Genomic DNA, 26,781 nt, shown 5'->3' on the forward strand with positions numbered 1-26,781 from the left:
TTCACTAAACAAAGTTCTGCAAGTTACAGTCTTAATGAAAGGAAATGAATGGTTTTGAAGAGAGTATTATTAAAGGCTAAAAATATAGGCTTGCTGTTTGGGAAATATATAGCTGTAATTTAAAGTTTACTGGTGCTGGTTAGGTGTGCATTCATTCATGTTGCATTTCAGCTATAAGACATAGTACCAGGTGAGTGATTCCCAGGAGACACACCCTTGATGAATTTAACCTTAAATCATACAAACTATCTCAAGAATAAAATGTTAAAGTAATTACTAAGGGTTCACTTGCCATATTAAGAAATACCACATATATATTTTTTATTAGGGTTTCAAAAATCATTTCCTAGATGAAATAAGTAGAAACAAGAAATCAGTCTGTGCATATTAACTTCTGCTATTGAAAGTACAGTTTGGTGGTGGAGTTTGCCTGTTTGCTTAGCCTTAGGATAAGGCGAGCCTACTCTTTTTTTCTCATGAGGACCTTTAGTTAGTTCTGGCAGCTTCTTAGAACTCCCTCTCCTGCACACAAGTAATAGGAGTACTATGTTTAGCACTGTATCTTCTACAAAAGATTTATCAGACTTAGAATCTTAATATGATTCATTATCAAAATATAAGCCTGACTACAGTTTATGCAGAATTATTTTCCATTTCTCCATTCTTCAACATCAATGCACTACGATGCAAAGTCACACTCTACCTCTGCATCCTCATTTGCTTCTTTGCTTGAATTCAGTAGTGACACCATTATGCTATACTTTCATTAATATTTATATTTGGAGGCAGGAAAAAAATTATATAGCAGAGTTCAGCTGACAGATCCCAATTTGCATGTGCAGAATATGTCTCACTAATGCTAACCTGGCATTCCACAGTATCATTGACATAAGCTATCTCACTAGTATTTTTGCTTTGCTGTTTCTCCTGTCTTGCTCCCCAGTAAAAATTATTAAAAAATAATGGAGTTCAACTGACTACACTTCCATTCATATAAAATGTATTTTTTTATTATCAGACGATATTCAAGTGTAAGATAAAATGTAGTTACAGAGTTTTCCTTTATGGAGCTTCAACAGCTCTAAGACATTTTAGCATTCACCTTTAAATCAGGCCTAATAGCTTCACCAGTCAGCATTCACTTCCACAATAGCGTCAGACAGCAGTTCAAAAGTGCCATCTAAAGAGCAAGAGGAGAACTGCATTCCTGTGTATTTTAATCACTTCTGGCTGTTGTACTAGCCAGTGAAGAAATGAAAGATTTCTTGTCCCTTAGTATACACACCACAGAGAGCAGGTACCATTCTACGGAAAGAAGCAGTGTTTAGTTAAACTACTCCCTCTCCAATATCCATATAACTCATCCTTAAAATAGTATGTTATAACTATATTGTATTAAGCCTCACTCTCTCTGTGCTAAATCTGGGATCACATAATCCAGGCAAAAATGGAAAATTTCACTTATATTAACTACACATAAAAATATGAAATTACAGCTTGTCTTAAGGAATGAATAACCCCTGCAGGAGTTCATTTTGTACAGCAAACATGACAGCCAAACTGGAATTTAACTAGGCCAAAAGAAGCGTGCAGTCTCTTAAATATTTACTCCCCATCCCCAGCAAAAATGTCATCCATTGACTTTTCATTTGAAAGGCTTCCGTTAAAACAACACACGTACAAAACAGTGCTTAGTAAATCAGTTCACTAACAACTTAATCCTCCCAGCCTCAATACTGGTGAAAATAAACAAACAAAAAAAACTTCTCAACGCTTGATACAATTTTGTACGTATTTCTGTAGAATTCTCTACATTTTTCGCCACTACTGAGACCACGTGCATTAAATCCAAAATTGTTACTGATGATCAATTTGAGGCATCCAACTTTTCAACATGGCAAGTGTTCTGACACCTCTTTGCTCTAATTTTACTTTGCAGAACTTGTTCTCAGGAATGTATGCAAAGTAGCCAAAAGAAAGAACTGCAAGGTTTCAGGCTGAACACTTAGGTAAGCAGTGCAGTAAATGGTCTTCTGCACAAGACTGGTTAATACGACTGGCAAAAAATTATAAGGACACTTTGGCAAAGAAGAGAACACAAATTCTTCAGACTGGAGGCGCGAGGAGGACTGCAGGCAGAAACACACTCACTATATCCACCCTCTCAAAAGAATGGAAATTATTCAGGCAATTAAATGAGGTAATGAGCAAAGCTAACATTCACTGCCTCTCAACAGAGATCATTATCTAAAAACTATGCTAACCAGAAGGCACCTATTTGCAGTTATACAATGTATGTGCAGAGAGCATCTGGGCAAACATCTCTCCAGATACTACTGCTTTTTCACTTGATTATGTCAAGTAAAAGATTCAGAAGAAATGGAGGATTACAGAATACAGGGCAATGAGTCCAGTGAGCAAACAGCCTGGTAAAATTCAAAAAAAAAAAAAAAAAAAAAAAAAAAAAAAAAAAAAAAAAAAAAAAGTCTTTTAAAAATGACCAAAGCTTATGGCCCATCACAAATCCATGCAGATGACGATTAGAAGCTTTATCAATTAGAAAAAGCCTTTCTCAGACAGCTCTGATACCTTGCTGGAGCCAGAAATATGCCTTTAAGCAACCTCAGCAAACTTGTTTTACTGGGGTTTGCAGACAGGCTTGTTTGCCACTCATGAGCAAGTGTTATTTCAACCTCTGCATCTCAGCTATCTTCTTCCTTCTCTCCATTGCTTTGAATTTATCTCTTTTTCCCAGTGTTGTTACCCTTGGCCCTCTTGTGCAACCAGCATTTCCACCTATTCTTTCTTCCCTGTATCACCATTTCCCTCCTGCACTGATCAAGGTTTCACATACTTTCCCCCTCTCTGCCTATGCTATTCAATTGTAATGATGCTAGGCCTATCCAGCCCTATCCCCCCTGCTTCTGGTAAAAATACTGTTCTTTCACCCACATTCAGTTTATAGCATTTTCCTGAACCACACAAATTCCCCTTTCCTTTATTCTCACAATCCATCAGATTTATTTTATTTTCTGGAATATTAACACAGTCTCCGATTGCCTCACAACCAAATGCAGCGTATCCTTAACTTCATAATTCTCTCTAAAGTCTGGGAGCACTACAGTGATCAGGAATCCTTTCACCTGATTTTACAGTTCAGCAGAGAAGACACAGGAAAAGAAAGCAGCAGGAACACAAATGAAGTATAACGACAAAGAAAAGCAAAGGACTGCACCACAAAGGGCCGCATAGCAAGTCTTTTCCTTTCCCATTTCCAGCTACATTTTGTTTTGTTGTCTAACATGGAGAGTAGCATTCTTTTCCAAATTCAAAGGCTTTCATGTGGCCTCTGGATTTCTCCTATTCATCTTCCAGAGTTCTGATGATCACATGGCTTCTGTTTATTTAGTCTTCACCATACCCCAGGGCTGTGCAGGGAACTCCTAGCATTAGAAAGTTTGCCCTTACTTAAGCTTGTCTTTTACTAAACCACATTACAAAATGAATGAAAGGGTTAAGACTCCATTACTGATTCACATAAAGTTACATGCATGACAGTAGGTGGCAACTTCTAATTGCCATTATTCAGTTTGCTGGTTCTCATCATCCTTTCTTTCCTCCACATACATTGTTTCATCTTGTCACAAGGGCTCTTAGCACAAAAGCATCTCCTTCGGCATTTGTTTCCTCTAATTTATTTGCCAAAAGTCCTATAAACAAATTAGCCTTCTCTACTACATGTATTTTCTCCCTTTCCATTCTGTCATCTCTCAAATAAATAATTGTAATGCTTCTTTAACCCAGTCCCACTACCCAGCTATTTTTGACAGCTTTTCAAGCCATTTCCTTCTTTCCCTCCATAGGGAGCTTACTTGCTTTCCCCAAGAGAAACCTTTGTGCTCTCAGCTTACCTTCCTACTCCTTGAATGATATTTTCTTTAACATCAGAGACAGAAGGGCTCCTTCTGTCAACAACTTTCAGCTGTATCACCAATTTCACATCAGTCTTTACCTCCTCCACTCTCTTCCCAACTCTTTTGCTTCCCCTAAAACAGACTTTCAACTTCAGACTATAAAAATGCTCTCCCATCTTAGAAAACCCTCAATCCTTGCATGAGCAAGAGCTCCTACTAGGTCCATACAGACATGGTCTCTACAGGAAACCAGGATACTGTCTAGAGAATGTGTCAAGGCCAACAATTTGTAATTAAGAGGATAAGGAAAGGCAGAATACTGTGTGAACACAAGACAATAGTGCGAATAAAACATGTTGCTCTGGTACATAGATTGTTTATTTACAAGAAAGTGCTTGCATAATTAGCGCTAGGTAGAGGTAGCAAGGCTCAAGTCAAATGATTTGACTTAAAAAGTGTGCAAGGTAAGCCATACATAATCAGTGTGAACTAGATAACTGAAGAGGAGTTTGGGGGATCTTTTAGGGACTAGAACCCTGTCAGGCCCCTATACCTAGGTAACTAGGTCAGTCATAAAGCTATGACTTAGCAAATTTGGATACAGAATTAGCAAAACCAGGACTGATGAGGAAAACATAATTAGAGGTAGGGGTTGGTTATCTGGGAGGACAGTGTGTGTGTTGGGGGAGAATGGGTGATATAAAGGTGATGAAAACAAGGGGGCAGGGAAGGAGAATGAAGTTTAAAAAGAGTCAGTACACAGAGCACAGTCCGCTGATGGTAGGAGTATAGATGCTCAGGAACAGTAGTAACCTGGGGATCCAAGCCCATGGGGACACTGGAGAGAATCTTCTTAGACAACCTGCCAGGTGATAAACTCAGAACCAATGAGTTCCTTCAGCATGTCCCTTTTCTTCCCCACAAACGTTTAATTGTTTTTCTTCACTTTATACAGCCTCCTTCCAATCTGTTTATAATCTGCTACTCATTTTTACAGGAAGAAGTCATCTTCAATCACTAACAATAACAACTGCAATCATGTTCTTGTTTTATTTGTGTTTTGTTTCAGCACTTCTTGGTGCTCCTCAAACTTCTGGAAAGATACATTATTTGTTTCAACTCCTTCCTTAAATTTCTCCTTTGAGACAGTGCCTACCAAATACCATGCTGAAAATCAAAAATGGTCTTAGGAATACAAGTACCCTGACTGAACACCAGTAATCTACCACTTTTACTTGCTGTTGTAATGCACTGTTTTCTAATGCTTTACTTGTGCTCATTCATGCATTGTGTCTTCTACATTTTAAACCTGGGGCAGTAGGAGGGACAAGACGGAGGGAAGATGTCTGACTTTTTGTGCAAACAAGGAAAATCCTATCACAGTTGTTCTCCGGTCAGTTTGAGAAGCCTCTTAAACTCATTTTATTTCCATTGAATGTAAGAAATGATGTCAGATGTCGCTATTTTTTTTTTTTAAGTCTTTTCACTTTTACCAAAGAGACACACACACACACATATATATGTATATATGGTTCCAGCCACATCTGCATACTGTATTTTTAATCTACTTCTGTATATAATGTTACCACTTTACCTCCCTCCCTACTTCTGTTTCCATTACTGCCTTCTACATAATGTACTTATCTTTGCCTTTTCTCTTATGCAAAGGCTTCATTCTCCTCTTAAACAGCAGGGGGCTGTGGTGGGCAAATGGGAGTGAGAAAGCAGACTACACAAAAAAAGAAGTAGTTGCAGAGACAGAGTGCAAAATATGTAGCACAGGATCTTCTTTTACTGTTATTTTAACACTCTTTTTTTTTAAAAAAAAGCATCTTTGTCTATTCCGATATTCTTTAAACTCAACCCTGCTACATTCATTGAATTCAACCTTTATTTATATAAGCAAACTACTGCACTTTTAAAGCTCGTGGAAAAATCACAAAAAGAAAACAGCCCACAGATACTTCTTTTAAAACTAGCACAATGTAAGTGTGAAATAACGAATGAATGCCAACATTAAGTGAGGACTTACCCTGCTTGTGGGTTCACCATTCCCAATGAATTTTTATGAGCTGGTGATAATGTCTGAATTTTGCTCCCACTGGACCCAGACGAAGATAGCACTTTGCTTGAAGAGGCACCTTACAGTTAAAAGCAAGTATGCAAATACAAGAAAATACAAGATTTTGCTACTGGAATTATGCAATTCTTTGCACAATTATTTATCACAATATTCAAAACAAGCTTGAGAAATGTCAAGATATTAGTAAACATTAAGATATTAAGAAAAGACTATTCTAAAAATCTATAGAAAATACCCAACTGAGACAGTGTCCTATTCTATTCTAATAGAATTTGAACATGATTTCTTAAGAAAAAAGGAAAGAAGTCTAACCTGTACAGAATCTTACCGTTATCTGCAATTAGAGTAAGCCTAGTGTTTGCATAATTTTAATACACATTTCCTCCCTATATATTTTTATCAATTTATTATCATATTCAGTATACAAATATTAGTTGCAAAACTAAACAATAGAAAGATCTGATGTGAAAGACCAGAATTAGATATAATTATGCATTACTTTGCAAATGATTTTGTAGTTTCAATTCAGAAAAAAAAAATCAACCTGATATATAACACAGGACAGTCCTATCCTGTGCTTAAGAGTCTTGTTGAATTTGGACCAATCTGTGTTTCTTCCAGCATCACTTTAAATGATCTTTTGCAAACAAGAACATCAATTTCAACAATAAAACATATGGTCATCATATATGTAGTTAGAAGAATTACAGATTGTTTTCAGACTACAGACTAATTTTTTATTGAATTTCTCTATCATGAAAACCATAAGTCATCTACTCATGTAGTCCTGATCTCCTATGAAGCTTTTATTTCTTCAGTCTGAATCACTGGGCAACTTTGCACAAATTCTTCCAGTTATTAATATTATACAACCTTTACTATACAGCTTGAATCATAATATTTAGAAAGAACATACATTTCGTACCTACAACAGTTTTGCTAACACTGCTTGGTTGTGGTAAGCGTGATGATGATGATGATGATTGTGCTGATCCTGCAGAAGGCATCTTCTTAACTGCAGCAGGTTTGTACTGTAAGAAAATACAGCCCAGAAATTTAAGCAGTTTAATCAAACTATCTATACAGCACCATCGGTAGTTATCTAAGGCACTGAATGGGAAACCAGACTGCAATCAGTTACTAGCTAACTTGTTTCTGATACAGAGGTCAATCAAATGGTTTCTGCCAGCATGTTTCCTCATGCATATAAAGAGATTAATAAGAAAGTTTATCCAACCTTACTTGGTAACTTTCTTTTTCCAAACAGATTATCTTGTTGTGCATTTCCCGCTTTTCTACTGCTATTCTCATGTTTTTCAGTAAGTGTCTCCTGAGCTTAACATTACCACCTCATTATCAATTAATTTTAAAAAGAATGCTTAAGGACAAGACCATTAATACTCTGAAATACTAATTTTACCTGTGAGCTCTGGACCAGTCCCACCACTGATTGAGAATAGAATTCAAGAAACATAAGTGCCTGTGTCTGCTTTACTCTTCACAGCTTCCAAAAAACCCACAATACCACATACCACAATAAAACATGCCTCCTCCTTGACCATAACCTTTTTCCATCTGAAATCTTCCATTGCAACTTTGCTGCAACTCTAACTTAATATATTTCATCTAAACCTCTAATCAGTCAAAATAATGCTGTCAATTGTCATATAGCCATGTACCTTTATTTATTCAGTTAAAGGGTCTTGAAGTGGATTCTGAAGACTTGAATAGAAATTCAAGTTGTTTACAAATACTCCACCTCTACTTCCTGCTGCTACACTACTCTTATCTGTCATTTTCACAGATCTCTGAAATTACACTTATGACTAGCTTTCTTCTTTGCAACTGCTGCCATCTGATTTATGAACCTTCTCCCCCAACTCTCATTAGGAAGAAAAAACTTCTTCCATGCTTATGATGTCTAATTTCAGTCTATCGTAACTATTCTATGTGGTAATGTTATTATTTAATTCTATTTAAGGACAACACAAAATATATTTTTAAAATCAAGCTTATTTAATAAAGTTAAGAAACATTGCATTTCACCTGTGTTCGAGTAGGAAGTTTCCCTTTGGTATCAGCAGCCAGTTTCCCCTTATTAGTAATACGTGCTGCTTGCTCCTTACAGAAATTGATGTGTCTGTCAGCTGCATTTTCATTAAATCTCCTCTGGCAATATGGACACTGAATGTAATCTTAAAAAACAAAGCCCAACGTTAGAAAGTTTTAAAGATCACACGCAAGCCAGAGAAAATTAAGGTCTCTTAAATCTGAAAGAGAAATATAGATTGGTGGAGAAAATCTTACTGTCCACATGCAGCACACAAGCCATGTTTCTCATTTACTAGGTAAGAACAAAAAAGTGACTGAGGATCAGAGATATCCTAACTGATACCAGAAGCAGCTTGAGAAATGCTACTCAGCAGGGAAAACAACCAAAAAGTTAGATCAGTGTGGCAAGGAACTCAGCTGGCAGGTGTGAGAAGAGAAAAGGCTAAACAAAAATCACAAATGCAGTTCAGCTTGTTCAAGATATGAAAATGCATTAAAACTTTTCCCACTCCAACAACAAAGACAAATTCATTTTGCTCTGTAAACTCTGAAAAAAATGAGAAATACCCACTGCAAATGGGTATATATCTTCACTGGAAGTAATAATCTAAAAATCAAATACATAAAATCAGAAATGGAATAAGAAAAGCCTGAATTAGGGGAAAATCAGATCAAATTAGTAGATCTCTATAGAGCAATAAAAAATAGGATACATTATGACCATATTATTTTTTCATGATGAATTTAATTACATTTCAGACATTCCTACTTGTAGAAAATGCCCTTATTATTACCCTTATTATTAAGATAACAATAATGAAGATAGAAATTCTGTGCTAATATTTAAAATACTAAAGGTCCTTGATCTGTAAATTGGAAATATACCACTTAAAACATACTTAAAACTTAAAAAACTGTTCTTGGAAAATAAAAATGTTTGGACTGCAGTTTCAGATAGATGTTTTAGTGTCTAGAGATATGGATTTTGAATTCCCCAGATTAGCTTTCAAAACCATACAAACATCAACTTCAGAAGAGATGGATATTGGCATAGTGGATTAAGTTAGTATGACTGGCATAGTGGGTTAAATTAGTATGTTCCTAGGTATATTAAAGAAGAGATATGACAGCCATTGCCTTTAAGATTACAGTTAATGTTTTATATAGTCTAGAAGATTGAGATTACATATTACTACTCCAAAGGCAGCAGATTTGGTTTAAACAGCTATCCTTTAAAACAAATGAACAATTTTTTAAATAAATAATTGTTTCCAAATCATTATTAATGACACAAACAGTAGGAACAGAGCACTTGGGAAAAACACAAGAATCCTTCACAAAAGTGACAGCATGAGAATCTCTACTGGCAATAACAATGAATTATTATTACATTATTATTACATTATTATTACATTATTATTACATTATTATTACATTATTATTACATTGGCTCCAACGTTGTCATACTTTTCATAAGGGACAGAAACTCATATGGAAAAGAACTTTAATTTCTCTGCAGTAATACCAGCAAAAGTCACAAGACAGGCCATATGCGAGGGAAGGAAAAGCGGGGGGGGGGGGAGGGGGATTGGAGGGGGTGCAAAACACATGAGTTAAGCAATGATGGAAGCACCTAGATACAAGAAAGGCCACTTCTTCAGCTAGGGCATAGTTCAGTTCCCAAAGAAGACTTTCAAAACTCACTAAAGTAAATGGATCAGACTATAAAAGATTAGAATATGCTCTTTAAGTATCAGAGACTATACATTTGTAAAATGCTTAGCACCAGTCAGCCTCCTGGATATCTGGAAATACTGTTTGTATTGTCCAGAAGAGCTGTTAGGATTGAATGTAAAGCTTTCCATAATACAAACGATTCAAATAAAACAGCAGTACACAAATACACATCCAAGTATACAAATACACCTCCAAGACTTAAGAGTCTTCTCAACACTGTCAGGCTATTACCCTCTATTTCAAGGGAAACGTGTAAGAGGAAACAGAAGAACCCTCAATATTGCTTATTTGTGAACTTAAAGCACGGAATTACATAGGAAATATTTATACAGAACTCCTGAACTAGTTTTTAAAAGCTAAAAAGAAAAAAAAGCTAAAAAAAAGATGAGCAGCTAGTCAGAAGTGGGCATATCAAAGACAGAGCTGAGCAGGAGAGAGAATGCATGTACTCCACGATATCCAGTATAATTCTTTTTTCCTCATATGTCAAAGTAGAAAGGAAACAGTTGTAGCTACCCCTACTCTATTTCTTTCTTTTGTTCTATTTGGAGGAAGAGAGGGATGTTCACTGATCAATTAGAGCATATTCTCTTCACTCCCAGTTTCATGCTCCAAGCCTTACTTGAGTCTTATCTTGCTGCAGCAGGAGGAAACCAGGGAACAACACAGACAGTGAGAGTCCGATGGAAAAGTAGAAAAGGGAAGAAAGAGAAACAAAGGGGCAATACCCTTCTCTTTCCTTCACCTCCTATCCTCCTTCAAGTAGGCTGAAAGATGGTAGCAGCTACTGTCTTTCTTACCTTCAAACTCATTTGCAGTCTCCTGCAGACTAAAAGAAAAGGAGTACCATTTTATTAGCTTTTGCAGGCCAGATTTAGTTCTGGGCTCCTTCTGCTTGTAATCCAGAAACTATTCTGCTGGTTTATTGACTGAATCCTATAATTAATCCTACAATTAGGTAATTAACATAAACTATGATTAAGCCATATATTTCATATCCATAGTATTAGTTTTTGGATTTACTTTAAAAGCTATACAGCATTTCAAGATGCTGTACTGAATACAGAATAACAGCCTTCACTTCTTAGTATGAACAAGCAATTCTAATCCTGTTACTGAGACTAACGTATTTCCTGTGGAGAAGCAAGGTAGGGAACACTTGCATCTTCACTTGGCAATAGACAGGCAGAATGGAAAATAGACGTAAAGTTCACAATCTTTCCGAGCATAATCACTGAGCTTATCAAATCATTTAGCTCTTATAGCAAGAGGAATTATGTTCTCTAAGCTAACGTTATATCACAGTTTACTGAAAAGTTTATTTCCTTTTCTCCTCAATTACATAAGAGTGCTTCAACACTTTATCCAACCTTCCTTATGAAGGCATTCAAGACTATCACTCCCTTGTTAATACAAATACCAGGTCCCACACATACTCAAAACACAAGCATCCCCACCATGTGAGGAAGGATCACATATACCCTGAAGCAGTTAACTGCACATAGTGTATATATGGAATGAAATACGCATCCAGAAAGAAATGGAAGTAACTGCAATTGTCATTTCCATATGTCATTTCATAATGTTGTTTGAAAAACAATAGTAGACATGTCCATTCCTACAACATAATGGATTCCTAGAACTGGCAGCCAATTAAAAAGATAGTCTACTCTTTTTGAGCAAATCCACAGCTGCAGACAGATGTTGAAACAGTTTATTTAGCCTACAGATTACACTGAGGTAATAAAGCTGAAAGATGGCCACCACTATCTTTTGATGTGTTAAAAACAGTCATGGGCATTGAAAACTAAACAGGATGCTAGTCAGTCAGATCCACAGTCACAAACCAGCATCTGCAGAGGGATAACCAAGAGAGTAATCTTGAAGAACAGTGTATTTAAACAAATTCCTTCTCAATTCAAATTTTTACAAATTATTTATGTTACAAAGACCTCTACAGAACTTAACTGTTTTACATACCAGGGTCATATGATGGTGGAGGTGGCGGAGGAAGCTTTCCACCGTCTTTAAGATTAAGTCCTTTGGCTGCTCGTATAGTTGCTATAAATTCCTCGTGCTTTCGTCTCCAATTGGATGGTTTTTTGGGGGGCTCTGGCTAAGGAGCCAAAAAAGAAAGAGCTTCGTATGCTTGGAGCTCTTATTTTGCAATAAATAACATGCCTTATTTCAAATACACAATTACATTTCTTCCAGGTTCTAGCTGATGTAATTATCACAAGTTATCAGCAAAAAATAATCTTACTGTAATTAATGCATATTTTGTCTAAAATGTTCAGAAAACATGTATATAAATATATAGAGAGTAAATTATTACCTACCCGTGGCTTAAGAGGTTTTACTGTGGGAATGTCAGTTCCTTCTGCTCTCTGACGACTGGAATCAAATGTCTTCCTTTTCTTGGCAGAAGTTTTTTGGCAAATGGGTCCATGCTTTTTCTACAGGCAGAAGAATTAACCAAGAAGAACATAGCATGTTAATAATTTGTTTTTCAAAACTAAATTCTATTTCGCCCGTTCCAGAAATGCCAGTCAGCAAATGAGGTCCATAGGAATGCTTTCCTCAGGTAGTTATACCAACTATTACTTTTTGAACAGAACTACAGGAATTCAGAAACATACATGATCACAAAGACTTCACAGCTGAGGAAAAAAAGAAGGCATCTATATCTATTCCTTGCAAATAAGGACCTGATGGTAGGTAGACAGAACTTGCATTGAGTAATAACAAAAATCAGAAGTGCTTGAAATTCATATTCATATTTAAAAATAGATCAATTTCCACAAAGCCTAGAAAAAAGGGCATTTCAAAAACAGGTAACAAAACTCTTCATTTACCATATGGGACTATATGATGCTAGGGCTTACACTCTGAGACAAGGAATGACTCTGTGTCCAACGGAAGATGCTTTTAGAGGGACTTGTGTTTTCAGAAAGTGATGGGGCACATGAAAAAAAAAAAAATTCTTTAAAAAGTACTTCTAAGCTGAGACTATTGTTGCAAAAAACAAGTATCTAGATCACTTCTATTTAGCTATACTGACAATTGCTTAACATACACCAATTTATAAGATCTAGTAGTCAAGAGATATAAAGTGTTCATTACAACTCACCAGAGCTGCTGGAAAGAAAGTCCTTCCACAGATTCTGCATGGCAACAGATCACCAGTTTGTACTGTAACTTCACCTTTAAATAGAAACATCCATACTTCTATAAGCAAACTTGTTTATAATTATAATAACAAAAAATCCTAGATTGCTGACCTAGATTGCTGACATATTGCTCATGTACTTAGCAATATATTTTTACAGTGACACCTTTTAACACTTTACAGAGAACTATACAGAGACTAGCAGATCAGAAATCAAAAATAATTCTACTGTACTTCTGGAAAACAGGCTCAGCATAAATCAGAAGTATTTGTGCGGACTTGTCAAGATGAAACTCTGCATCTGAGAAGGGATGCCTGCTTGTCAGTGTGCAAATGACAGATTCATTTTCACAGAATCAGTAAGGTTGGGAGGGACCTCTGGAGATCATCCAGTCCAACCTCCCCGCTCAGCAGGGTCACCTACAGCATGGTTGACAGGGTTGCATCCAGGTGTGCCTTGAAGATCTCCGGAGGAGGAGACTCTGCAACCTCTCTGGGCAACCTGGTCCAGTGCTCTGTCACTCTCACAGGGAAGAAATTCCTCCTCACGGTCAGGCGGAACTTCCTGTGCTTCAATTTCTGCCCATTGCCTCTTGTCCTGTTACATGGGACAACTGAGAAGAGTTTGTCCCCATCCCCTTGACACCCTCCCTTCAGGTACTTGTACACATTGATAAGATCCCCCATCAGTCTTCTCTTCACCAGGCTAAACAGGCCCAGCTCTTGCAGCCCGTTCCTCATAGGGCAGGTGCTCCAGCCCTCTGGATCATCTTTGTAGCCCTGCGCTAGACTCTCTCCAGTAGCTCCATGTCTCTCTTGTGCGGGAGAGCCCAGAACTGGACACAGTACTCGAGATGAGGCCTCACCAGGGCTGAGTAGAGGGGCAGGATCACCTCGCTCCACCTGCTGGCAACAGTCTTCCTAATGCTCCCCTGGATACCATTGGCCTTCTTGGCCACAAGGGCACATTGCTGGCTCATGGTCAACTTGTCACCCACCAGCACTCCCAGGTCCTTCTCTGCAGAGCTGCTCTCCAGAAGGTCAGCCTCCAGCTTGTACAGGTGTTTATGGTTATTTTTCCCTAGGTGCAGGATCCTGCACTTGCCCTTTTTGAACCTCAGGAGGTTCCTCTCTGCCCAACTCTCCAGCCTGTCTAGGTCTCTCTGAATGGCAGCACAGCCCTCTGGTGCATCAGCCACTCCTCCCAGCTCAGTATTTTAAGTCACACTGAGAGTCCAAACAAGCACCAATAATCATACTTCTTGGATATTGAGGACTCTGGAAGGAATCTCCCATTATAGTAAGTCAAATGTAAATCACATTCCAACACTTACTGTTCTCTATTAAGATGACTTATTCCAGTTTCTCTTAGGAAAAAAAATAAACTATTTTATACAGACTAGTAATGACTATTTACACAAGGATCCTTCCTCTATTCAGGGATTGGTAATCAGAAATGTATATACAACAGTATACTCCTGCGAACAACTGATTCATAGAACTAGGTAAGAGACTAACAAATCAAAGTATCTACGTCTATGCAAACAAAGTATATTCATATAGTAGGCATTATGCAATGGACTCAAGGTACAGATCAAAACCTACACAGGGCTTCCCAATAACAGGCCTATCTAGTATTTATTACTGTACTAGAGCTATATTTTTATAGTTGTGTGTCTAAGTAAATAGGCAGTGAGTTTGAGACTTATTAGTTTCTTCCTCTGTACTCAGTCTGATATTGCAGATAATACATCTCCCTCTACATAATGAGAAGACAATTACCTTGAATCAGCTTGTACTTTTTGCATACTAGTGGCTGAAATTAAAGAAGTTATGAATACAAGAGAGTTCTTCTACAAAAAGATTTATTGGTTTTTGTTCCTAGTTCTCAATGGAAAGCAATTTTTTGACCTAAACATACATACTAATCCATTAACAGCAAGAACAGTCCTAAAGAATATGGAAAATTTAGAAGTGTTTCAAGGGAAACAAATGTAGACTCAAGCAGGCATGATTCCAGTTGCATTATGTTCTTTCCCAATGATGAGATTAAAATTAAGTTAGATTTCTAGCACAAATACATGGAACTATTAAATCAATTTCTGCCTTTTTCAATTAATTAAATGAAATATATAATCAGCTTGTAAATATTTATAAATAATGTATTAATACACTCTTGGCACAACCCATTTTAAGAATCACAAATTATACAAAAAGTGTTCTGCACTTTAAAAACCAGCTTCTGCAAACACCATTTTTCATTAATTTATATTCCTTTTTCATATAGACATAAATACACCCTTATTACAGCATAACAGGACTGCACTGACAATTATCTTGAGTTATAACACTCTAGTCATAATTAAGCCTCTTTGTTTGCCATCTAAATGTGTGTTTATATGCATATACAAGCAGGGAAGAAGCAGAATATAAAATATTGCAGATAATTCAGATGTGAGAACAGGAAAAAAAAAAAGACTTGTTTAGACAAACTTATTAGGAACTTTATTATTATTATTATTAATGATAACTTTTCAACCTCTATTTTAAACAACTATTTCTGAAAAAAAATCCATAGGCTTTTTTTTGTTTGTTTGTTTTTAACCTTAAAGCAGAGCATAACTTTACTCACTAGCAATGATGGTCTGGTATAACACATTTTTGATGACTGGAACCTGCCCTCACCACTTTTCACAAGACAAAGCAGCTAAGCCTATAAAGGCTTTTCTCCAGTCTCTCGCTCAGAAATACAAGGTATGCACAGACTCCTTTTTTGTTCCATTACTTAAATCTTCACAATTCTTGACACTTAATTCTACTGGGCACCACAAGAAATTCACTCCTGTTAAAGAGTTCAACTTTACTTTAACACATTATAGCTAGCACAATTCTCAGCTTTGCAGAAATTGCCAACAAGTGAGAGTAGTACTTCAAGGAAATAAGACCATCTGTATCTTTTTTTTTTCCACCCTCTTTTCTCAGTTAGCTGAAATAAATTACAGTTAGCGATCTTCAGAAATCATCAGATGTATAACAGGCTCTCACCAAAATCCTCGATTTCATAACTCTTTCCAATATACATATTAGTAAATGAAGAAGAGCTATGTTTTCCACTATATTCTTCCATTCATTGAACTCAAACTGGTACTTAAATTTACCACTAAAGAAAACAAAGCAAAACAGTAGATTTGACAGATGCTCTACTGATCCAGGAGTATTTACATTCAACATACCAACGTCTAATGAATGTCAATTAGCACTCACTGCAGCTACAGTTACAGAGCTGGATTTCCTTCCAGCATTCCTAACCCTCTCCAGTTGCTGGCAGGCACTCAATAATCACATTTGCCAAGAGCTCTGTCTACAGCCAACACTTCCCCCCCCCCCATAACACAAATCACTGATTCAAAAAACAAAAACACAGTTATTTTAAGAAATTATGATTCCTGAAATTTCATTAAAATTAGGAAATCTACAGTCCTTTATATCTACTCACTAGTCCCTCCCTTCAGTTTCTTAAATCATTCCTCTTTTTGTTGTTGTTGTTGTTTTAAAGGGAGAAGAAATTCATAAACAAACAAATCCATCAAACCCTAACTTTTCTGTACAAAAGCCCAATAGTCTTCCCATAGAGAAGTATCAGCAATGTCACATGAAATCTGGTAATTTTAAAATTTAAAAAAATTAGAATAAATCTATGAGACTGAGAAAGGAACAAGAAATTTCAGCTATTATACACAAATGCCTTTTCTAGTAATGCAGTCTGTCAGCATACCTGATACACAAAAGCTATATTATGAGCATCTGTATCACTAGTTACTACTAAAAATGTTGAGAAAGTATTTTCCCTTTTTAGTAATGTCAAAAGTTAGTTTTTTTAACAGTAGCAATAAAAAGGACAACTTTTTTTTTTCCTTCTTAGAAATTACTGAATCATTTTTTGGCAAAGTTTTCCATAAAAATACTAGAAAAGGCCTCAGAATGGACAAATCTTATTCCAAGATATTTTAGTCCAATTAAATTAAAGCTAATAAGAGTAAGATCTTACAGTTGGAAATTTGGGGATTTCTTAGTAAGAAGCACAGAATCACTCTTCCCCCTCCCCCCATCAAAAGTTAACAGAAATAGATTGTATTGATATAATAAATAATTTCTTAAGCAACTCAAAATTTAGTAGACAATGTAGACAGAGCCTTAAAAATATAATTCAAAGAAGTCACTAAAATTTGTTAAGGTGTGTTACCTAGTTCCTCCAGTGCTTCATACTTCCTCTGGGAGGACCACAGCACACAAGACAACTCTGCAGATTAACCAGGATTTCTCCAGCCAGCTTCACCGCTATAAATTGGAGATCTCTCCTGCCACTGACATTTTCCATCATAGAGAGGTAAAACATCCATCAGAGCAAAAGATAACTAGTATGGCCTTGTTGATCTTGAGGGGGAAGGGAGTAAAATCAAAACTCAAAAGCAATGACAAGAAAATGAGTAAGAAGTGAAGGAGAAAAGAATAAAATATTCTACAGAAAGGAAAAATACGCAATAGGAAAATGAGGAATAGCCTTTATTGGGCTGCAAGGGGATGAGGAGGAGAGTAAAAACAAGGAAGATTCAAATCAAGAAACAGAAGAAAGGATTAAAGATTTGCCTGGCAAGCAAAACTGATAATAGAAGTTGGTAGCAAGACAGTGTCAAATCACTGCCTAAGTTTTGTTTCATTTTTCTTTAAGCCAATCAACAATACAAGAATTGCACTATTTTGGTTATGCAACTACAGAAAACTCAAGATCCAACAGCTACACTTTTTTCCTTTTACCATCTTTAACATCACTTATCACTAGCAATTTACATGCCTATATTTAACATGAATGAATTTAGTTATCTTAGAAAAAGACATAATTACCGTTATCTAATCTAAATATACCTAAGGAGAAGGGCAGGAAAATCTGTTCAAATTGAGTATGTTAATACCAAAGGAAGTAGATATATTTCAGCTGAAGGGATGCCATACCTATCATACACAGTTTTCTACACCCTCTTCTCCTACTGTCTGGCTCAGGTCTCAGGTAAAAATAAACTGAGTTCAACCTAGTAAGATGCTGGTTGTCCGAATTAAACAATTAGATTGTTCTACTGTTGCTAATAAAATTCCTAGTCTAGAGAAGGTGAGTCTATTCTCAGGCATAACCAATTACCCATACTTTCTGTTCTTGAGGTTGGAATTTTGATGCAAAGTTTGAGTGGACCTCAAAGTCTGACAGTGTAGCCGTACAGCACAGCTGTACAGACCTACAGGTGCTATAGCTGAGAGATGTAAAAACCCCATTATAGATGGGTTTAGATTTCTTTGAGACTTGAATAGCTAGGGGGCTTTTCCCCTTCACATTCAAATAGACTAACTAATTCATACTGCAAAGTGCAAGGTCTAAGTTCTCAGATTTATCTTTCATGGTACAATATGCAAGCCGATCAACACATCCATGTTTGATTTGACAAAGCCATAGGCATGCTGCTAGTTCTTGCTGCTAGGTTTACAAATTAAGCAGTTGTGCAAATAGACTGCACGCTCAGAGAGAGTAACAGTAGCATTCTTGAACTGCTGTTAATTTAGATTGTGTTACAGTTTTCCCTTTTGGAGGGATTTGCATATACCAACATGCATCTGAATCTAGATATAAAGTAGAAAGTGCTTCAAAGAAGCACAGCTCCTCAAAGATAAAAGCAGTATTAAATCCTAATAACAGCAGTTTGTCATGTTGTGACATTTGTTTGACTGCCCTTCAAAACCTTGTATTTATCATCAACAATAACAGTACTAGATGACTTTGACCAAATATCTGTGATAATCAGAACCACTAAGCCTTAACACATTCAAGCTTACAGAAACACTCTGATATGACTTCCAGCTTTGAAATTACCTACTTGAAACCAACAGGTAATCTACAGCTGTTGAAAGTATTAGCTGGAGTCTGTTTGCCAGACTGCTCTCCTACAAATTTCTAGTTACTCCTTTTAGCATAATTCCCCTCCCATCTCCAACAAAAGCAAATGAATTTTTAAGAGAACATTAAGAGTTCCTCATGCTTCACTTACGGAGGAATGTTTCAGTCCTTATATTTCTCACCTTAACTGGAATCCATACCGTCAAGCCACAGCATCACAGTCAGTTGGGAACTGTCACTCTCTAACATCGTCCACTGAGCAGTGCTGAGTTATATACATATTTTTTTTTAATCGACACCAAAACTAACATTCATCACCGAAAAGACTGATGATAAATAACACTTATTTGAAAGGCTTACTACAGCAATTATAAAGAGAATTAAATAAAATAATGAAAATAATTATGAAAATACAAGATTAGAAAGAAAGGATATTGATTCCAGAAAATGGGGTCGTTAGTTTTGCAAGTTTTCATTATTTTGCTACCACGAATATGGAAATGCAAATGGAATTCAGACAAACGTATCATACTAACAACAGAAAATACTGCCAACACTATGCTAAAGCTTGTTTGATAACTGCATGATACTGCACGATTTACCTTCCCAAAGCAATCCTTTCTAGTCTGGATATGCTATGCACTAGGTTGGAGAGTTAAAGAAAGCAAGAGAATAAAAGTAGTAAGCTCTCTTTCTCTTAGCATTCAACCATTCACATACTTTGGAACTGTTATGCAGTTAGATTACTCATGATTATATAAAAGTAGATACATTTACTATTTGTTATCTATCCACTCCTAATTTTAGAGGAGGCTCATGAATTCTTTTCTACTTCTGTATTGACAATGCAATCTAATCTTGCGTAAAGCTGTTAACTCTGCTTCCAGAAGATAACAAAAAACAGCATACCTTCAATTCCTTCAAGTTGAAATGCTTAAGCAAGACTTTTATAGAACTTCTGTACGCTTTCATACCAAATATTCAGACTGACAACGCAAGTGCACTATATTTATCAAATTCATAGAATCATAGGATCAGTAAGGTTGGAAGGGACCTCTGGAGATCATCCAGTCCAACCTCCCTGCTCAGCAGGGTCACCTAGACAGGGTTGCGTCCAGGCGGGCCTTGAAGATCTCCAGAGGAGGAGACTCTGCAACCTCTCAGGGCAACCTGGTCCAGTGCTCTGTCACTCTCACAGGGAAGAAATTCCTCCTCACGGTCAGGCGGAACTTCCTGTGCTTCAATTTCTGCCCATTGCCTCTTGTCCTGTTACATGGGGCAACTGAAAAGAGTTTGTCCCCATCCCCTTGACACCCTCCCTTCAGGTACTTGTACACATTGATAAGATCCCCCATCAGTCTTCTCTTCACCAGGCTAAACAGGCCCAGCTCTTGCAGCCCGTTCCTCATAGGGCAGGTGCTCCAGCCCTCTGGATCATCTTTGTAGCCCTGCGCTAGACTCTCTCCAGTAGCTCCATGTCTCTCTTGTGCGGGGGAGCCCAGAACTGGACACAGTACTTGAGATGAGGCCTCACCAGGGCTGAGTAGAGGGGCAGGATCACCTCGCTCCACCTGCTGGCAACAGTCTTCCTAATGCACCCCAGGATACCATTGGCCTTCCTGGCCACAAGGGCACATTGCTGGCTCATGGTCAAGTGTTACAGTTTTGAACATAAGTCTAATGAACTTATGTTCTGTGTTACTTTCTTTAAATAATGAATCAAGGCAAAGCCTCATCATTTGAAAAGGGATAGTGTAGAAGATCCTGCAAATAATGTTTTCTGTGACGAAGAAATAAATTGCATTTAGTCAAGAATGATTGCACTCACAGCACATGCACAACTTGCACCATCCTGTATTCTCCTTTTCTTTACCTGTATTTCTTCCCTCTTCCTGATATGAAGCATTAAAAAAAAAAAGACACCACCAGGACCACATGTAATGGAACTCTTCCAGCAAATCCCTGAAGAGGCTAAAGTAGGCTCTCCTTAAGTCTACAGCTGTGATCCTGCTATTTGCCTTTCACCCTCCTCTCAGGATCCTGAACTCCACCATCTCAGGATCACTGCAGCCAAGGCTACCCTCAGCACTCACATTCCTGACCAGTCCTTTCTTGGTTGCAAGTATGAGGTCCAGCACAGGGCCTCCCCTCTTTGGCTCCTCCTTCATCTCTGCTGGGGACTTGTGATAAATGCAGTCCAGAAACTTCCTGGATTGCTTGTGCCTGCTATGCTGCCCTTCCAGTAGGCATCAGGGTGGTTAGAATCCTCTATAAGGCCCAGGGCCTCCAAATATGAGGTTTCTGCCAGTTGCCTGAAGGTCTCACCTACTTATTCCTGATCAGGTGGTCTGTAGCAGACACTCACCATAACATCACCAGCCCCTGTTGGTCTGCCTGCTAACCTTGACCCATAAACCCTCAGCTGGCTCCTCATCTGCCCCCAGGCAGAGCTCCATACACTCATGCTGCACTCCCACATACAGGGCCACTTCCCCCGCCCTTGCCCTCCTAGCCTATCCTTCCTAAAAAGCTACTGTACCACTCCAGTCACATGAGCTATAGAACCATAGAATTGGTAAGGTTGGAAGGGACCTCTGGAGATCATCTAGCCCAACCCCCTGCTCAAGCAGGGTCAACCCCACCACCTCTCTGATCTCAATGAGACTGTAGCCCTGCAACTGCACACAGACCTCTAATTCCACCTACTTATTCCCCTTGCTGTGTGCATTAGTGTACAGGTACTTCAGAGACACAGACAGTTAGGATGATTTTCCTGAAAAAGCATGACAGTTTCCAGTAACGCATACGGAAATGCAACAAAACTGAATATAAATAAGCGGCATTATTTGATCCATTTGATTTCCAGATGCATTATTTGGGTTTCTATTAATGAGTTTTAAGATCAATAGCCAGCAGAGAGGTTGTGATCTGCAGAACCAGTGTACAGTCATAGAATTTTACTTTGACATCATGAGTTTTTTTCCTGTATTAGGCTACAAGCACCAGGATGACTGTAAGTAGGTAGTCAAGTGAAGGCCAGCTTTTTTTTACAACAATCTTACACCAAGACAGCTTTGCATCAGTGACCCCAAAAGCAATTCCTGGACTTAAGCACTCTATTGTTCAAATGTAATTGGATAAAGCAATCCCGCTCCTGTAGGTATGCCTGTTTAATCAGAAGTTTACCTGTCTACAATAAAGTAATGTATTAAAAATAATTTTGCTAATGAACTTCACTTATAATACACTGATTCCTTAATATTTTTGTAACAATATCTTTAAAAATCAAGTGAAGAAGAAACAGTTGGATGCACTCCTTGAAGTAGATGTTACTGAAATTGCACAACAGCTTTTGATAATAACTACGTCATACACATATGCAGGTAAAATACATTCTTCTTTCCACTTTATTCAATTTAACCAATGGAATTCAGTGACTAGATTGATTTAGATCCTGTAGTTTAAAAGGCTATAAAAGTCTGTAAAAAAATAACTACAGAAGAGGTAAAATCTATTGGTTGTAAGGTGCTAATGAAGCAATAATCTGAAACATTCAAATTCCTATCTACATGTATTATTTCCTTTCTTTTAAAAGTGAAATACAGTCTGAAACCATACTTCCCCAGACACATCAGCCTGAATCCAGTTTTCAGATTTTTTTTCAAATAAAACATTTAATTTCAATTTCTTCCTCAAAACATCAACATTAATCAAAAATAAAAATATAATTGCACTGGAAAAAAAATAAATACATTGCTCACTGTAATCCAGTGTATTAAGATGTAAAACTTAGACTACTTAACAGAGCTGCCAGTATGTGCAATGCAACAAAACAGTTTGATGAAAAGGTTGCATTTCTCACAGTTTTAACAGCTATAAGAGAGAAACAAGTTCTTAACAATAACTTTCTTAAAAAGAAAAACCAGATAATTATTGCTTTGCATTTCTGTCTTTAATCATTTCCAATTTGTTTATTTAAAAGCAGTACTGTAAAATTAATCCTTCCTGCTGTTAGATGGATTAGATTTAAACGCTTTTTTTTTTTTATTTTTTTTTTTATTATTAAAGGGCTGAGGACTCTCTTAAATGGAGCTTAAAATGGCTGCCAAAGTAGGGAAGCTGCTGCACACAACCAGTGAGGCAAGACAAAGACGAACACCAAAAAAACAATAAGGGATGCTTATATTAATATATCACTTTTTGTTTTGAAAATAGAAATAATTTCCCACACTATTAAAGAGAGATACAGAGAGAGAGAGAGAGAGAGAGAGAGAAAATGAGAATGCAGTGGTTCATTCAAATTTCTGTGTGAAGCAAGCGTGCGTGCTTCCACCAGTCACACATTACTAATGTAAAATCCCAAACCAGAAAGCTTGCACCTTCTGGGGAGGGAGCAGTGTCTCAGACACATTCAGGGTAAGTGGAGAGCCCAGAAACAAACTCTATTACAGTGTTGGTCTCTCTACGGAGGGGACATTATACAGGGCATCTTACTTCTAAGAGACTGCTCAGAGTCTAAACGCTTAGTCACAGGAGTCCCTGCTTGGCAACTGCAAGAGAAAGCTCTGGATCTGAGACTCCGCTGCAGGCTCTTTCCTGAGCAAGCAGCCACCCATCCCTTTCCAACAACAGCCAGCCCGCCCCGGCCACTAACGCATAGGGTGCAGGCTGAGGCTGAAGCACAGGGCAGGGCAAGCACTGCCTCTGCTTGCCCTGGACAGCTGTGCTTTCACCCGAGGAGGCAGCTGCTGCTTTCCCCTTTACTCTGTGGGCAGCAGCAAACCTGACCTTGGGGATGGGCCGGGGACAAGTGTGGGAAGAGGCATTTGGTCAGCTCAAGCAGCTGTTGCCGGGCATCCTCCCATAAAAAGAAACAGATTGCAGACAAGCTGATCACAGACCACCATTGGACTGTTGTGTCTTAAACGATACATATGTGTGCGCTAATTCCTTTTACAAAACTTAAGAGTTGTAAGTTTGCCTTTCAGTATCAAGATAGCAATATTTATATACTAATACAAGGAAGCAACAGACTTCCAGGAAAAAAAAAAAAAACAGAAAAAAGCCAGGAGTGAATTTAAAAAGCAACACGAACTTACTTTGCCATTTCATTGAACCTTTCAACTTGCACGTAGTGAGAGAGATGATTACAACTCAATAAATTCCATTCAACTCTCAAATGTAACTGATGCAGCGCCACAAACCAATTAATACACACACAATTCTCTACATATGAAAAGAAATCATGATAAATTAGGTACAGCTATTCTTATTCCTATTCTCTGAAGCATGCTTTTAAGAAAACAGATTTTTCACCTACAATGTTGATCTTCAAAAAAGTAAAGTGCCATCTTCCAAGGGTGCTGGGTCCGGGCCAAGCGTCCTAAGCCAGAGGGGCCCTTCCACAGCCACACACACCAGCAGACTGCTGCTAAAAGACAAAAGTCCTGCCCTCTACCCCTCTACCCCAGCCACATCCCTCACACACACCTCTGCTGAGGCTAGCTGTACATATCAGCTCTGGGAATTGATTTTGCTAAAAGCTAATCCAAGAGGGAAGAGGTATGGAGGACGCAGAGCCAGATTTCTGAAGCAGCCCATGCCTTTGTGTTGGATGGGAATGACTACGCAGTTGTGCCTCTGGTTCTATATTTAATTTATAATGGCAATCAGCAACATTCTTCTGAGTTGCCAGTGCAGCAGCAACTGCAGAAAAGCACAACACCTAATGAAGTCATTCATTATTGTTGTTGGTTTTGCGTGTCTTTTTCCCTTCCTGGGGCCACCTTTCTATGTATATCTTGTCTGAACCTAATCTAATACACATCAAAAGAGACAGTTTAAACTTAAAAGCTGTAAATATAATCCTGTTTACTTATGTATGCCATAGCATAAGCAACACTGCTACATAATATTTTCAAACAAAAAAATGTGTATGATAGCAATTCGTCTAAAGTAAAACAAACAAACAAACAAAAAACCCACCCCCCCACAAACTATACAGTACAAAGTGACCCATAAACAAGCCAAGGAACAACATATTCTTCAGCATCAAGAACTTTAACTTCCAAGAATGCTGGGCACAAATGTGGAATAAAGGATTTCCCATAGGAAAGGATATATGAAGTTTTTTAAAAATGGTTTATTACATGTGCTATCATCAAATTAATCCAAGAGTTCAGAAAGATAATCTCATGTCACAGAAAACAAAAACACTCTGGTAAACTCTAGCTTTTTAAAGTACTTTCAAACAGCTCATAAAGTAAACATGAGATTTGACTCTATGATTTAGTAGTTCATCCTTCCACTCCCAATACCTACCAAGATACAAACAAAATGTAAACCATCTCCAGAAGACTCGCATAACAGCAAAGTTGGACAAAATCTACTGCCAGAATAACAGTTTTTCAGCCTTCTGCTGAAATCTGTGGATCTCTACCCACTCTCTATTATGAAGGTATTAGAGCTCATATGACACTGCTGGCGTAGTCAGTGCTGGTAAGTTAGCTCACAGCCAAATCAACTGATAGATGGACTGCATAAGATACATGGTCACAGCAGCAGCCAGTCATACAGCTAACTCAAAATTAGAGCAAGCTTTGTTCTTCTGGACAGAGGATGCAAGACTGTCACAGCACTATCATGACAGTGAGTGCCAAAAAGCACTCTTTGATAAACCACTGGATTCCATCTTTCAAATTTAAAAGATGCTATCATTCAGTAACAGCTAAGATAAATCAAATAAAAAAAATAAAATAAAAGCTCCTGAGCATATTAATGCCCAGTCAAGTTCTCTATATTTACAAAGTCTTGATGAATAAAAACAGGCAAAGGAAGAACAGAGTCTGATGACTGTAAAATCTATTAAAGATTAAAAAAAAAAAAAAAGGGTCCTCAGTGAGAATTACTTCTGTTCTCTAAGGGTGTGCTAGAAGGGATAGAGAACAAAGGCTAGTTATCTCTTACATCTTTTTAACGACTCAGTAACCTGCAACAAAGCATACTGAACATGGAAGACCTAATGACCATTTAGTGATGGTTATTCAGAATAGACTTGTATTATTTAATAATATTGTTAAAGCAACTTGTAAAATATAGTAGTAAGAGGCCTATACTGGGACGTTCAGATAGCAAACAACAATTTCACATATTGCAAACCTTTTATCTACGCCAGAACAGACACTTTGGAGGGTGAAATCCTCCTTATTCCAGCTGGTGCAGGATGAAGTTGCAAAACCTCCATCATCAAATAAACACCGAGCCTTCAGCATTTCCCTAAAACTACAAGCGCCTCACAGCATCCAGCTCAATCTCACAGCATCTAGCTCAATCCTCTGGCTTCGCACACCGAGACGGGGCAGCGCTGCCCTGCACAGCAGTCCTGCAGCCCTTCCCCGGGCACTCGCGGCCCGCCGAGCAGCGGCGCCACGGCCGGCGGGGGACCGCTGCCAGCCCCGCACGGCCCGGCCCGGCCCGGCCCGGCGCGGCCTCCGCGGCGCGGCTCGCCCCGGCCGCTCGGGTCCCCCCTAGCAAGGCGAGGAGGGAAGGGAAAGAGAAAAAGCCGCCCCCCCCCCCCCCCCCCCGATGAGCCACCCCCGCCGCTCACCTTCCAGCCCCTCCATGTCGCACCCCAACCGCCGCTGCTGTGGCAACGCCGCCACCGCCCGCCCGCTAACATCCGCCGCTCCCATTGGCTGGGGCGGGGCGGGGCGGGGCGGGGCGGGCCCGGCAGCCCCCAGCCCCCACCGCCGCCGCGTCCCGCCCGCGGCCGCTCCTGAGGCGCCGCGCAGCCGCCGTGCCCCCCTCGCCCTCCCTCTCCTCTTGCTCCGGCGCTCTGCGGCGCCTCCCTGCGCCCGCCGCCGCTCTCCCGGGTGGCCTCGTCTCT

At 38.5% G+C, this 26,781-nt stretch overlaps 1 protein-coding gene across 2 annotated transcripts in view; it reads right to left on the minus strand.

Moving 5' to 3' along the window:
* ZC2HC1A (zinc finger C2HC-type containing 1A) overlaps positions 1 to 26,578 on the minus strand; it is a 34,246-nt gene extending 7,668 nt beyond the window's left edge. For both annotated transcript variants that reach the window (XM_062570260.1, XM_062570258.1), the window contains exons 1-7: positions 26,503 to 26,578; positions 12,917 to 12,990; positions 12,126 to 12,242; positions 11,767 to 11,902; positions 8,044 to 8,192; positions 6,923 to 7,028; positions 5,947 to 6,055 (exon numbers count right to left, since the gene is read on the minus strand). In XM_062570260.1, coding sequence (XP_062426244.1) covers positions 5,947 to 6,055; positions 6,923 to 7,028; positions 8,044 to 8,192; positions 11,767 to 11,902; positions 12,126 to 12,242; positions 12,917 to 12,990; positions 26,503 to 26,518 — 707 coding nt within the window. In that variant the 5' untranslated portion in view covers positions 26,519 to 26,578. The remainder of the gene's footprint in view (positions 1 to 5,946; positions 6,056 to 6,922; positions 7,029 to 8,043; positions 8,193 to 11,766; positions 11,903 to 12,125; positions 12,243 to 12,916; positions 12,991 to 26,502) is intronic.
* Between the last annotated feature and the right edge of the window lie 203 nt (positions 26,579 to 26,781).

Source organism: Rhea pennata, chromosome 2, assembly GCF_028389875.1.
Source record: "Rhea pennata isolate bPtePen1 chromosome 2, bPtePen1.pri, whole genome shotgun sequence".
In the NCBI taxonomy this organism is placed as follows: Eukaryota; Metazoa; Chordata; class Aves; order Rheiformes; family Rheidae; genus Rhea; species Rhea pennata.